The sequence below is a fragment of the Tenrec ecaudatus genome, chromosome 1 (assembly GCF_050624435.1).
Source record: "Tenrec ecaudatus isolate mTenEca1 chromosome 1, mTenEca1.hap1, whole genome shotgun sequence".
NCBI classification, from domain to species: Eukaryota; Metazoa; Chordata; class Mammalia; order Afrosoricida; family Tenrecidae; genus Tenrec; species Tenrec ecaudatus.
The window spans coordinates 30,476,054-30,490,875 of NC_134530.1; the positions used below are offsets into that span (position 1 = coordinate 30,476,054).

Consider the following 14,822-nt stretch of genomic DNA (forward strand, 5'->3'; position numbering starts at 1 on the left):
ACTCACACTGCTTTGGTATCCTCAGGGCTTCGTTGTCCAGCGCCATCACCTGGTGCAGAACCCCCCGGAACTGGTAGAGCACTTTCAGATTCTTCTCCTCACCCACGCAGGGGTCATAGAACCCGGGCAGCCCAGCCTGGAACACACAGATTGACCCTACAGACCCAGGAGACCGCCCATGCCACAGCCACACCACTCCGAGTCTGCCTTGAGGTGCTACTAAATGTGAGGGCCTGACTTTCCCCTAGGGAGGGGCTCAGGACAGACGCTAGCTATAGAGCGGAAAGGAACATGCACGAGGATTTCTAAAAGCTGTACATTTTGTTCTAGGCTTCCCTCCACACAGGCTCCTGTCCCCAAGCTAAAGACGTCTCCTGGGGTCCGCCTGGGACCGAACACTGGCACTTCCTCAGGCTTGGCCTCCTCTGGCCGAGGGAACCTGGGCTTCATCTTCACAGCCTGGGCCTGCAGTGTGAGTTACACCTGTGCTCCAAGTGACCGCACATTCTGGAGCCAGGCAAGGAAATCAGAAGGTACATGCCGCAAGGCAAGATGCCCACTTTGCTTGCTGCTGCGCCCCAGAGACACTCAGTACACAGCGGGCGCTCAGTGGCAGGTCCGTGCTGCCTGGTGGCAACACAGGTCACGTGAGGTCCCTGCTGCAACCAAGGGGCCAGGCCATCTTTGCCACACAGACGCGGTCCCCTTCCTTTCCAGTCTCCTCCTCAGAGGGCATGCCGGGAGGGCACTGCTCTACCTTGGAAGCTTCCGTGAGGATGAGCTTGGAGTCCTTCACCAGACACTGCAGGGGAACAGTCACGTCAATCACCTTGACCTTCTCGTTCTTCCTGCTTTTGTCCTTGACAAATTTTCCATACCAGGCATTCAAGATGATAAGGCCTGAAGAGAGAGTAGTAAGGGCCAGAGCTGGTTGCCAGAGGGCGTGTCTCTGCTCAGCTTGGCAGAGGCTCCCGAGAGACCCTGGGCACCACCCCCAACCCTGTCTCTGTTGGCCCAAGAGCGGGCCTGCCTTCTCACCCATTCTGGATTCTTCTGCCTCAATTATTCTTCGGACAGATTCCTGCATCAACCGAACCTGCCAGAAAACAAGAAAGACCATTGTTAGGACCTTTGTTGGGCCCCACCTTTTTATTCAGAGGCCCAGAGACATGGGGTCTGTGGGGTGCACCCAGTGACAAGTCTGAGGACCTCTGTCTATACTTCAGCTGCTCAGGACCCTGGAAGGGCAGGGAGAAAGTAAGTTTGGAGAACTAGGCCCCACTGCCAGCCCTAGGAGTAAGCGGCTCGCTCCAGTGATGGCATAAACCCCTCTCCCCACCCCAGGGCACCCAGCAGGGCGAGTGACAGCAGCATCTCAGCGACCCCGTCCGAACATACCAACGTCATCAACACTAAAAACAGGGAGCATCAACAGCGAAGCTGTATTCTCAGCTTCTTTTACTAAGGGCCTGTTTCCCATGTCCCAGTCCGCACACGTGGCTGTGGCATGCTCTGGGTCACCTGTCTGTATGCTGTATGCCCTGCATCCCAGCCCTTCTGCCCACGAAGAACCAACAGGTACCCCCTGCCTTCTCTCCAGAGGGCACCATTCTGAAAAACTGAGAAGAGGACAATGGGCACAGCGTTTAGTTAAAGACACCTCATTATGCCGGAGGACTAGTGTATCCAACCTTTAGGACGAGGCTGCAAGGCCCCAGTCTGGTGGCTCATAAGCAGTACAGGCCCGAAAATGAACAGGGAGGCTGCAGGGGCAGGTGTCTGGGCCCCTCCCACCTCCCTGAGCTAAGAACAAGGGGCAGCAGGGAAACCCAAGGAAGAGGGGCCACCAGCAGGGGCCGGGCAGCCTGGGGAGCACTCACGGCAGCTTCCGCCTCTTGCTTCTTCTGCAGAATGTCTGTGGCCGTGCTCTCCCTCTGCTTTTCCAGCTCCCTTGCGTGAGGGAAACACAAGCCACATGTTAGCGGGATGACACGGCAGTGAGTCAACACAAGCCCGCGCTGGCCCCGAGCCCGGCAACCACGTCTGTCACGGAGAGGGTTTCTATTGGGAGAACTTTCGCAGATATTCCCAATGCAGGCTCGAGCAAATCCGTCACGCCCTGGGCGGCGCCCCCACAGTTCTCACTCGAGCAGACAGATTCCGGGGGCAAGCAGCCCCAGTAAGTGGAGGCCTGGGCCAAGATCCACAGGAGACACCACCGACTTTCCAGGATGGTTCTATAGCATGAGGGTGAGGGCAATTAGCGCCCTTGAGCGAAGCGGAAAGTGTTTCCTTGAGCTCTCATAGGGAGCTGGGTCTGCCCAGCCCTGACCTGTCAAAGGCCCGGATCCAGGCCCTGACGCCGAGCCTCGTTCCCTTCTCCTGCGTGCCCTAAGCCCAGTGCACACTCAGTAGGAGGCAACAAGGCTGCGCTACCTCTCAGTCTTCTGTGGGGCTGTCCTCACTAAGGCTTTCACTCTGCTTCATGCCCCAGTGGATCATCAACAAGAAACTGGAATTTGCACGTTGGTGGCTTCCGTGACCAGAGTTCATGTCTTTTATGTCATTATGTCAGAACCTAGACCCCAACCCTCTTTGAATTCAGTGCCAGGGAAAAGAACTGTTTGTTAGAATAAGGTAAAGAAAACAGTTTGATCTCACATGGCAGAATGAATTACTGCGGTAGAACCGCAATTTTTAAGCCAACTTCAAAGTAAGGTTACGAATGAGTCGCACCACCACCAATGATGACAGTGCGCCACAGGGAACATTCCTAAGCATTTCTGAGACAGATGTCATGCCAGGCACTCATTTGCATTAATTACTTTTCATGGCAACCCTGTGGGGTAGGTTTATGGTTAGCTCCATTTTATGGTGGAGGAAACAGACAGAACTATGTACAGTGATTCCCCCCACCCCACCCCACCCCCGTTTAAACTCACTTCTCTTTCTGAGCCCTGAGATATGGTTTGATGAGGAGCCGGTGCATGGCAAAATAGACCACCAGCGGCCCCACGGTGGCGTAGAACACAGCACTGGGGAGGAGCTGATCTGTCAGATGGATCGGGAAGAAGTAAGTCTGACTGGCGCGGTTTAATCTGAAAAGAACAAAACAAGACCAGTCAGGGGTGCTGGGGTGTATAAGCCACAGGGTGACTGACTTCTTAGGTATACAAACTAGGTGTTTGCTGGCTGCGTGATTTCGACCAAGGAGACCTGGAGGGCAAAGGAATGGTGCAGCAGCGTTGCCTCTGGGTCACCCCAGGCCTGGGCACACGTTGGGGGTGTCTGTGCGTTACTGGGGAGGGCAGGAAGGGGAGGATGAAGGACACGAGCAAGCGTCCTTTCTGGGATTGGCTGCTGTTGGGCTTTTATTGGACTACCTTCAGCCTGAAGGCAAGGCCCAGGGGGCACTGCAGATGTGGCGGAACCTCGGGGAAACCTGCAGTGCTATTAGATGGAAGCTCAGAGTTGGGGGGCTACCAAAGCCGCTGCGATGTGGGGGTCCCCAGAAAAGAGAGCCAGAGATGGGGAGCCGGTAGCTTTGTATATTAATGCGCCAGAGGTCTCTAGAGAAGGCTAAAACCATCGCCCCAAGTTTCTGGCTGCTGCCCTCCACAGGCACACCAGAGTTTGCAGTTTGAGCTCAATGTTCTACAATAAAACTCAGTACTCTCAGGGGACACGGAACAGAACGTAGTCTTTAGAGTGTATCACTCCCGGCCATCAAGAGGATGCCCGACGCACAGTGACCCTGTAGGGCCAGACAGAACTGTCTCAGGGGGTTGCTGGGACCCTAACTGTTCCAGGAGTAGAAAGCACCATCTCTCTCCCAGGGAGCGGCTGGTGGTTCCAAACTGCCAACCTTGTGGATTGCAGCCCACAGTGGAACCACTGCGCCACCAGGGCTCCTGTCACACACAACACCCTGAATAAAATCCAGAACTACAAGAAGGAATCGGGAAGACACGGAAAGAGACGCTCAGAGACAGACTGCAAGATGCCCCAGATGCTGGCCAGAGCAGATGGGGATTAAAGCAGCTGCTACAATAAGGGAATAGCCTCATAATGAGTGAAAATAACAAAGTCTCAGTCGAGAAAGTAGAACTATCAACACAGAATTCTGAAACCAAGAAGCCCAATCTCCGAGATGAAACAGTCACTGGATGGGTGTAAGAGAAGCTGGAGACGGGCGGCAGTGGGCTGGAAGGCGGATCAGGACCCCGTGAGAAACAAGTCACCAGGCTGCTCCATCAGCAGCAAGCAAGGGTCAGGTAGTCACTCAAAGCCAGGGCACGGTCCATAACCCACAGGACAATCACTAGAGCTCCGCTCCCTGGGCTACGGAACGTGTGCAGCTGATGCGATAAGAAAGGCAGGGCGAGGGAGAAAACTCCTAGGAGAAGCTTGGGAAAGGTGGGTAACCCCATGGTACTCGGCCAATGAGGAACCGGGGGAAGGGGCTGGTGAACAAGGGGCTAAAATGCATTCAGAGGAGCTGTGAGGCGCATCCCTCCCTTTTTGCCCTATTTTGCAAAATTGAACAATAAAGGCTTCTCTCGCTAAAGCGAGCACAGATTGGATTTCTTGAGTATTGTCAGTTAAAATCCCGTGATAGCCCATTGTAAACTCAGGGGGTAAAGCAGTCCTTTGGCCCCAGTTCTCTCTCAGCCCCATGGGGTACGGCCTTGATTAGGGGTTTATACTGATCCATCAGTTACCAGGAGGAACCAATACGGTGTCTGGGATTGCGACAAGGTTTCTTACAACCCAGGAACCAAGAACAGGGGCCAAGAGGACAGGGCTTTTATGTACACCTGCGGGACAACACTTTCCATGAAGCAGATTCTGGCTCGAATGATTTCCCAGGTAAACTCCATCACATAAAGGGCCAAAATAACACCAGCCTACCACATATTCTTCAGACAACTGAGAAGAAACACTTCCCAATTCACACTAACACTCGTCTCCAAACCTGACAAATTATATAGTAATAATAATAAAAAGAAAATTGCAGACTTACATCCCTTATAAAACAAAACAAAAAATAGAGGCAAAAGTCCTACGCAAAATCACACCAAGCGACATATGAATATATGTTATGGTCAAGGGGGTGCTCCCAGATATGTATGGGCTTATTTAGCATTTAGAAATTAATGTAATGCACCCTGTAAACAGCATTAAGGCGAAGTTAGCAAAGGACAATCAGCTGCCTTTACTGACCTCTGGGGCCTTCTGGGAAAACTTTGGTATGGACACCGATTCAACTGGCAGACAATCCGGCTCTATTGGCAGAAATGAAAATATCTCTTTCCCGGGATGCAGAGTGGCATTCTGGGGAATGTGAATTCAATTCAGATCATGTCAAGGACTCTCTGTTTGGGCAAAGTGTTTAAAAAGCAAAAGGAACCCCAGAGAAGTGATGTGCCTTACTAGTGGTCCCAATTTAGGGGTTAACAAAAAAAGACCATGGCAGCTCTCTTTGTCCTTTATGCAGGGGCTTCACAAACTACAGGGAAAATGGACAATCAAGATGTTCCGAGTCTTTAAAATAAATAATTATTTAAAAAGCAATCATTTTATTGGGGGGGCTCTTACAGCTCTTATCACAATCCATACAGCCATCCATTGTGTCAAGCACTTCTGTACATGTTTCCATCATCATTTCTAAAACATTTTCTTTCTACATGAGCCCTTGGTGTCAGCTCATCCCACCTCATGAACCCTTGATAATTTATAAATTATTTTTTTCACATCTTACATGGACCACTGTCTCCCTTTTACCCACTTTTCTATTGTCCATCCCCTGGGGGTTCCTCCCTCTGCCCCCATCTCCCCTTTCCCTCCTCGTGTTGCTACTCTCATTATTGGTCCTGAGGGGTTCATCTGTTCTAGATTCCCTGTGTTGGGAGCTCTTACCTGTACCAGTGTACATGCTCTGATCTAGCCGGATTTGTAAGGTAGAATTGGGGTCATGATAGTGATGGTGGTGGGGTAATTATGAGCCGATACCAAGGGCTCAAGTATGGATTGTGATGAGACCTGTACAAGCCTCCAATAAAACGATTAAAAAAACACTAGAGGAAAGTTGTGTGTTTTGTTGGTGCTATATTCTACTCTGACTGGCTGTTACTTCCTTGTGAGCCCTCTATAAGGGGATGTCCAATTGTAGACAGATGGACTTTGGGTCTCCACTCTGGACTCCCCCCTCATTCACATTGATGAGATATTTTTGGTTTTGTTTTGGGTCTTTGATGCCTGATACCTGATCCCATCGACACCTCATGATCACACAGGCTGCTGTGCATCTCAGCTAGATGACCGCTTGTTTATCTTCAACCCCTTAAGACCCTGGACGCTGTATCTTTTGATAGCCAGGCACCATCAGCTTTCTTGACATTAGCTTATGCACCCACTTTGTCTTCAGGGAGGGTGAGTAGCACAGAATCCTGGTTATTAGAACAAAGTGTTCTTCTTGCATTGAGGGTGGGCTTGAGTGGAGGCCCAGTGTTTTCCCGGCTTTTCTGAAGCACCTCATACTAACGCTCAGGTGTGTCCTCATCTTAGGAGAGGAGAGAAGGGGGCCTGGGCACCTATGCTGGCTCTCACCTCCCCAAATGGGGTGTGATCTACCTAACTGCCAGGCTGTGTTCTAGACTCTGGGCGTAGGTAGAGAGAACAAAGCCGCAGTCCTCGGTGAGCTTATTTTGATGAGACCAGCCTGCCTGTCCGAGTAAAGTAAGGTAACGAGGGGCACCCTGGTGGGGCAGAGTGTTCAGCATCAGGCTGCTAACAGAAAGGCCTGTGGTTCAAACCCACCAGTCGTCCCCAGGGAGAAAGAAATGGTAGTCTGTTCCCATAAATACCATCTCAAAAACCCCATGAAGCCACCATTCCATGCTGGCCTGTCAGGTCCTGTGAGTTAGAGTTTCCGGGGAGAGGGAGAGCAGAGGGGAGAGACGTTAGGCAGATGGATACCGCCATCCTGCAGATGAGAGGCAGCAGTGAGGTCGCAGGAATGGGGGCGGGGAGGGGACACACGCAGACTCCGATGGCTAGCAGAGCTGAAAGACCTCCCAGATTCATTTGTCTGGAAGGTGGGAGAAGCAGCAGGGATAATGTCAGGCTCCCTTTGGAGAGGGACTGGCAGAGCTGTCATTTACTGAGGTGGGCTGGGGTGAGGCTGTCTGAGGGGGTTAAGTTCTGTTCTGGATCTGGGATGTTTGAGATTTGGGAAAGGAAGTTGGGAGTCCGAGGGTGCAGGCGTGAGGGCCCAGCTGGACCTCATCTATGCATGGGGTCATTAATATGGGACGCTGGAAAGAGAAGGGCTGGCCCTGACGGCAGCCTCCACTCAGCAGCCTGGGAGATAAGGAGCAGCCGATGGAAGGCAAAGCCAGAGCTGAGAGAGAAGTAACCTGTAGTCCGTGAAGAAAGGCGGGGGTGGGGGGTGGGGCATGCGCAATGGCCCACCGAGTCAATTTTTGTGGAGATCAAGTGAGATGGGGACCAAGCCCTTCCCCCTGGACCGGCAGCATGAATGAGTGGGCCCGACAGCTTAGAGGGACACCGTGGGCCTGGAGGAGCTTCAGAGAAAACAGAAAGAGGAGGGAGGAAGGACAGGCAGCTCTGAAGAATAACTCTTTACAGGACAACAGAGGGGCCCTAGCTAGGAGGTGAGGAACAGGCTTGTGTGCATGCAGACGGAGGTGAGCCCCGACACGAGATGTCCGAGTCCGAGGGGCAGGCCAGGAGGCTGCAGGTGAGCAAGAAGAGACCCTGATTCCTACACGGGCTCCTGCGCCCCGTGACATTATTTACACACCCAAACCACAGGGCAAAGGCTACTTCATTCAGCCAAGTCCAGCTGAGCTACAAGTCGGCAGATACTTTTGGCCATAAAGATCTGAGTTAACCTTACTTGACTTTGAGAGAAACGCCCTGCGGGACGCCAACACTAACAGCAGCACCCAGCACGCTGTGCCTGGAGATCTTCCGCTCAGCTCCGTACTCCACCACCGTCCCAAAGAAGCCTGCCCTGTGAGAGCAGATAGGCAGTGAGGCAGGGTGAGCTCTTTGGCGTCTCCACTCTCCCCTCCAGCCCATGGCTCTTCCAGCTCTTCCTTCCTGTCCCCAAAGGGAGGCGCAAGTGCCTGACTGATGCCCAGGTCAGCTGACCGAGCTTCGCTTAGCCTCCGAGCTCCTTAAGGCCCAGGACTGGGGGGACTGAAAGGCCCCTGGCGGGCAGCAGGAGGCACTCAGGAAACACTTGGGGAGGCTCCACTTGCAGGGAGCCTCCCAGCCCAGTGCCGTCCCCGAGGGGCCTCGACGTACTTCAGCGATCCTTTGACCCGAGTCTGGTCCTCATCCTGGAACTTGTGCTGGTAGCTGATCATGGCGAAGGAGTGTGGGATCCCAAGCTGAAGAGACACAGGGTAAACTGAGTGCTGGCGGGTACTCTGGCCTTTCTGTGGGATATCGGCACTGCCTCCCCAGGGCCGTTCCTCCACCTCAGAGGTGTCTTTTAGGGAATGTGACCAAGAGTGTAAGCACTGGTGTGCAGCCAGTATTTAGAGCCTGGGAGCCTTCTAACTTCTTAGGCACGGTCCCTCCAAGCAGGCTGGGTCCCATTCTCCTGCGTTCCCTTTCACTCATTTACAACCCCACCTGGCTGGCTCCCAAGGCATCTGAGAGCATGACTCTGCTCTGGGGCTCCCTGGACCAAGCTGGGCCTCCCCTTTCAGAAGATGCGACAATGGCTCTTTGCTTCAGGACCATCTGAATGCAGCCACCCTGGGAGTCCAAGACTGACCCTGAGGTGCCGTCCCCAGAGGTGTCCCCGAAGTCTACCCCACCAGTGGTGGTGGTAAACCCACCAGAGCCCACTGACCCTCCAGGAGAGCGCCGTCCTCACCTGCAGGGCCACAGTGAAGTGGCTGGTCTTGGTGTCCCGGACAATGCTTGTGTTCATGGCTGACTGGATCCCCCACCGCCACTGCAAGTAACCCACGGTGTTCTTGTCCAGGTTCCTCGCGAGGACAGTGGTGAGGCCGGGCCGGATCCCTCGGGCCGAGAACTGCAGGGCGCAGTTTGTCGTGACAAAGCTAGAAGGGCACACAGGCAAAGGGTTGTGGGTGACACCTGGCCCTCGGCTGTGCTTTGCAGACTGTCCTCTCGGCCAGACTCAGGACCTGCTCACATCGTGGTTAGTCTGTGCCAGCTCCGGCAGGCAAACGCAGACCAGCTAGCCCTTTCTGCCTTACTGCTGCACACCTTCTCCACCCAGCTCGGCTACTCCATGGGCACCGGGGCGCCGGCTTTCTTAGGCGGCGGATCCAACCCTGCTGCACATCAGCCACCAGGGGGGCTTAAAACATGCCCTGTCTCCAGAAGAGTACTACCTCCTTCCAAGAAGGTCGTTAAACACACAAACAAACAACATAAAACAAACCCTCTCTAGAGGGGAATGGATACGTTCATTCTGGTGCACACGACTAATGGAGTATTACCCACCCCTAGACCACAACAAGCACTCAGACACCTCACGGCACGGACACGACTGGAAGACGTGCTCAGCAAAGCGAGTCAACCTCAAACATAGTTCATGACACCATTTTTATGGAAGAATAAAACAAAATAAAAGACTCTGAAGACTGTGTCTAGGCCAGGGGAAGAGGGACGGGGCAAAGGGATGGGGTGGGACGGGGTGTGTAAGTGGGAAGGGGAGACCTGAAGTTGAAAAGAAGCACACACGGGAGTTGAATGGAGCACCGCCAGTGTTGACGAGCTGTGTTACAGCCACAACAACAACAACAACGGCCGGGCTCACGGCCTTAAACCCCACACACTGCCCCCCACCAGCCTGAACACTGGTGGGTGTCAGAGGAGGGAGAGAGTTTCAACCAAAGAACAATGCAGCTCGGGGCACTGCTCCCAGGTGATCTCAAGGCCATCCAAGAGAAGGGGCTCTGCAATTAGTTGGAGGTGGTGGCGGTGACATACACGGAGCTGGATCCTTAAGGTCCACTAGAGTAGAAAGGGCTCCCCACTGGGCTGCTGCACTAACCCCCCCCCCCAGGTTAGAAGAAGATGGGGCTTTCTAGTCCCATCAAGAGTTGCAGTCTCGGACACCCACCGGGGCAGTTCTGCCCTGTCCTATAGGGTCGCTATGCGTCCACATCACTACGATGGCAGTTGAGTTTTTTACACCAGGGAGATTCTAACGTTCAGCAAAGTTTGAGAACCACATGCCAAGGCCCACTCCCAGAACAGTGAGATTGGAGTTTTTTTGGTAGAAACCAAGCCGTCACTCTATCTTAAACCCCACAGAAGCACAAACCTGCTAGCAGCCTGGCTGCATTCTACGGAGTGGCCTGAAAAGCTAGGACAGCACCCAGCTCCCCGCAAGGCCTCCAGCTGTTTGCAAGGGAATGCAGCACCACCTTCTGGTTAAAATGGGGTACTTCTCTTCAGTATCTTTCACACCACTCCCCTTCCAGTGAACAAGCTGCCTTCTAATACACACCTAACTTGCCCCCTTCTCCCCCCACCCCAGACTCTGGAGGGCATACTTTGCATTAAAAAATAATAATAAAAGGTGACTGATCACCATTAGTCACTTTAAAAAAAGTCATTTTATTGGGGCTTGTACAGCTCTTAGCACAATCCATCCATCCATCCATCCATCCATCCATCCATCCATCCATCCATCCATCCATCCATCCATCCATCCATCCATCGTGTCAAGCACATTTGTACATTTGCTGCCATCATCATTTTCAAAATATTTTCTTTCTGACTTTTTCATCATTAATCAGACTTCACTCACAGACACCCAGAGGGTGTTTCCCTGGTCAAATGAAGGGCAAGACCCCTTGACTATCCCTCACCGGGCCCAACCCAACACTACCTTTCTCTGCTTAAGGTATCTATGGGGCCAGGGAAGGCAGGTAGAAGAGATAAAAACTACCTGAGAATTTTGAAGCCCCATTGCAGGCGCAATGAAACAGAATCAAACTGTAAGGGTGTGACCTATTTCTTATGAAGATTTGATGTTCGAAACCACCAGCTGGTCCTCGGGAGAAAGAGGCAGTTTTCTGCTCCTGTGGAGTTACAGCCCCAGAAGCCCACAGGGGAAGTTCTACTCTGTCCTACAGGGTTGTTATGAGCTGGAATCAACTGGATGGCAGTTGGGTTGTTTGATGTTTGCCCTGGGTGGGCAGACCAGCAGGGTGGTTTCTGGACCACATCCAGTGTGGTCACAGGGCCTGAAAGGACCCTTCCCACTGGGCTGCCTGCCCGCCCTGGAGCTCTGCCCCCAGACCCACCAACCTGAAAATCGCCCTGCCCCTTCATGGATCCGGACTCCTCAGCCTGTCAACGTACAAGGACAAGTGCAAGCCAGACTGTAAGGCTGATGGGACCCTCAGTGGACAAACACTTGACAAGGCTCAGCAAGAACAAAGTGTCTCCCTCCTCTATGTGCCTGATTCGATCAGTTCCGAGGTGCTTGATAAGAGCTCTCTGGGCCCCGGCCTCACACTCAGTGCAGGGGACCTGTGCTGTCAGACATAGGCCAGCAGACCTGAGTTAAACACGATGCTTTATATACCGAGTCCCTCAAGTTTTTGTTGAGATGTTCACATTTACACCCTGGCCCTGAATGCCTGGACCCAGACCCCTGAGAGCAAGGCTGAGAGCAGGGAAGCCTGGTGCCCCTTGTGGTCTCATGGCCTCTGGCTGGGGCTACGTGTCCCTCAGGAGCCTTGCACACGGGCCTCCTCTTGGGTGGGGTGCCCTGCGGTGGGCCTGTAGAGCAGGGTGGCTCTCTCACCCTGCAGCCCCCGTAGGCATGCAAGCCCCCGTTCTGTCGGGAGGGGAAGACATGCTTTCTGAACCTAATTTCTGGGCTACCTTTGTTTCCTTGTTGCCTCAGGAGAAAGAGGCTTTATTTTCTCTCCTATCCAGATCTTTTGTGGCGCTGACACAGCCGCTCCTAGAGGGGAACAAGGATGCACTGTGCTCTGGGGCAGACAGCTCTGGGCCAGGACAGCACTGCGGAGCGAAGGAGGAAGGAACTCAGGCTGCCTTGATGACCAATCACTAAAGAGGACAGGTTGCTTCATGCCTAAGATTTTTTTTAAAGAATTCAAATAGGAAGGCTGCATTCGCTGGGACTGCAGGACTGTGGATCATTTAACATGGCTCTTCCAGCCAGTTTTGTAAACCCCACCAGATGGCCTTTCCTGTGGTCGAGTAGGTGAAGATAGTGATGGGACTCCGCTGTGAGGGCTTGACAACATGCTGGCCATCAAATGAGCCCTCGGAGACGCAGGGGGTGGGGGAGTCTCACTACCACTGAGAGCAGGAGTGGAGCATGTCCTCTGGACCCCGAGAGCCCTCTGCAGTGAATCTCTTGAATCCAGAAGACAGTGGTGACGACTGAGGAGGGGCATGGGAACAGCAGCAGAGCCTGAGACAGAGTGGTGAGCGTCCCAGGCCACGAGCATGTCAAGTGGAGTGCTTCTGAGCAGAAGGCTGCCTTGTGGGCACTTCATTCAGGGAGGTGGGCTGGCAGACCCACCTGGAGTGCCTTTGGGCTGAGGTTTACTGCAGAGGATCCTTCTGGGGCTCTAACGCAGGAGTTGGGATCCCTGTCCTACAGCGCCTGAGCGGAGCACCCTCAGGTTGAGGCACAGCGGAGTGGTCTGCCCTTTGGGTGTTAGCAACCTCGATAGAACATGGGAGCATGTCCAGACTGAACAACTGTATCCTGAGCACTTTCACTCGTTACTTCGTGAGCACTGTCTGTGGGTTCCAGGTGGTCACCCCAGTGGACTACAGAACCTAGCTAAAAAGTAGAGAGTGGGAGGGGGGACCGATTACAAGGATCTACATATAACCTCCTCCCTGGGAGACGGACAACAGAAAAGTGGTTGGAGGGAGATGTCAGGCAGTGTAAGATATGGTAAAATAATAATTTATAAATTATCCAGGGTTCATGAGGGAGAGGAGTGGGGAGGGAGGGAAAAAAAATGAGGAGCTGATTCCAAGAGCCCAAGCGGAAAGCAAATGCTTTGAGAATGATGAGGGCAACGAATGTACAAGTTTGCTTTACACAATTGACGGATGTATGGATTGTGATAAGAGTTGTATGAGCCCCTAATAAAATGATAAATAAAAAAAGTAGAGCGTGCTATCGGAAACAGAACCAGAAGACCAGCTTCCTATGAAGGCACACACGCACAGAGGAAGTGCCGCTCCTAGGTGAGCCCGGCCCAGGGCGGCCCAGGATGCCAGACGTCCTTCCACTCCTACATCCTCCCAACACCCTCCCTGCTCGTGACCTCACAGGGCAGACACCTTCACTGAGACCATGCCCACACACAGAATACCTGGGTTCCCGAACACAAGCCATCAAGATTCCCCCCTACTTACCATCGTGGTGTGAGATTCCGGAAGAGCTTGAGACCAAATAGAGGACCCTGAAGATCTCCAGCTCCAAATTCCAACTGTTTGGGAAAAGAGAGCGTTAATGGTGCTGTCCCCGCACAGGAGGTTCACTGGCCCCAGGCTCTAAGAGCTAGCATGAGGAGGTGTCCAGCCTCATCTTCTCCCTTGCCCACAGGGGCCACCTGCTGCCGCTACGGAAAGCAGCTTCTCCACAGAACACACGCACGGCCCTCTCAGGGCCCAGGCCAGCTGCTGTGGGCAGGCGAGCTCCTTCCCTCCACGCGTTCCCTTCTGCTCTGCTTCCCCGGCTCGGGGTCTCATAGGTGGCTTGAGATGGCTCTCCTGGGCCCGGGCTGAAGGCCGTCAGCAGTTCTGCATTCAGCCTTGGAGCCTGCAGCTGGCGGGCTGCCTCATTTACCAGGCTGGGTGACTTTCAAGGCCACGCTTCAAAGTTAATTTGATACAGCTCCATTTGCCTGGCAGCACTGAATGACCACCAGTCACTGGACCAGAGCGTTCACTGAGTGCGTGCCTGGCCTTGGGGTGGCGCAGGGAAAGGGCTCAGTCCACGGGCTTTTGCTTCAAGGAAATAAAGATGCTAAACTAGCTTCCTGGAAGTTGGAGTCTGCAGGGAAATCTTGTGTTTCCAACATAACCTGCATTGTCTGGCAGGCTCAGAGGACGCTGTCTCAGAGATGAGGCCCGATGTTCGCTTGGACTCATAGATGCTTGGCCCTGAGAACTCTGTTGCCACCTGATGGGCCGCTGCGCTGGGCCCCCTTGCAGGCTAGCCCCCAGTGGTAAGTGTGCAGAATACCGCTGCCCTGGGCCCCCTTGCAAGGTAGCCCCCAGTGGGTAAGTGTGCAGAATCCGCTGACACAGCCCCGGCAGATAGTGTGCTTACCTCTCCCCAGCCCTTGGCAGAAGTGACTCTCCGGAGCGCGAAGTTAATGGAGCCGCCTCCATTCCCGTTTTGGGTGGAGAGGTTTCCAGAGAGGATGGCTGTGTCTGTAGCTGTCAAGGGCGCCTAGAAAGGAACGTCTGCAGATGAGCAATGCGTGTCCCATCGGCCCATGCATACTCCTAACCCATGTCCCGCCGGCACCGGACTCGCCTGACCTATGTTAGGACAAGGCCCAGGTGGTGATGCCAGGATGCCACCTAGGTCAGAGTGGGCAGGTGAGCCGAGTCACCAGAGCTGCTCACTTCCCTCTCACTCTGAGAATCGGAACTGCTCCCAAGTCGTCGTTTCGTCAAATGCAGAGAGGTGTGTATCCAGACACCCGGGTCGGAGCGTATCCAGAGGCTCTGCCAGGTGTCTCCTGTGGAGCCCCTCTCTGACCTGGTGAGGGAAGGGCTCCTCTCCTCCC

The 14,822-nt window shown here is 53.7% G+C and overlaps 1 protein-coding gene across 1 annotated transcript in view; it reads right to left on the minus strand.

Moving 5' to 3' along the window:
* DNAJC11 (DnaJ heat shock protein family (Hsp40) member C11) overlaps nucleotides 1-14,822 on the minus strand; it is a 60,793-nt gene that overhangs the window by 1,641 nt on the left and 44,330 nt on the right. The window contains exons 6-15 of the mRNA XM_075550575.1: nucleotides 14,357-14,479; nucleotides 13,438-13,511; nucleotides 8,915-9,104; nucleotides 8,335-8,420; nucleotides 7,922-8,038; nucleotides 2,943-3,098; nucleotides 1,881-1,950; nucleotides 1,039-1,096; nucleotides 758-900; nucleotides 7-136 (exon numbers count right to left, since the gene is read on the minus strand). Of these exons, the coding sequence (XP_075406690.1) occupies nucleotides 7-136; nucleotides 758-900; nucleotides 1,039-1,096; nucleotides 1,881-1,950; nucleotides 2,943-3,098; nucleotides 7,922-8,038; nucleotides 8,335-8,420; nucleotides 8,915-9,104; nucleotides 13,438-13,511; nucleotides 14,357-14,479 (1,147 nt within the window). The remainder of the gene's footprint in view (nucleotides 1-6; nucleotides 137-757; nucleotides 901-1,038; nucleotides 1,097-1,880; nucleotides 1,951-2,942; nucleotides 3,099-7,921; nucleotides 8,039-8,334; nucleotides 8,421-8,914; nucleotides 9,105-13,437; nucleotides 13,512-14,356; nucleotides 14,480-14,822) is intronic.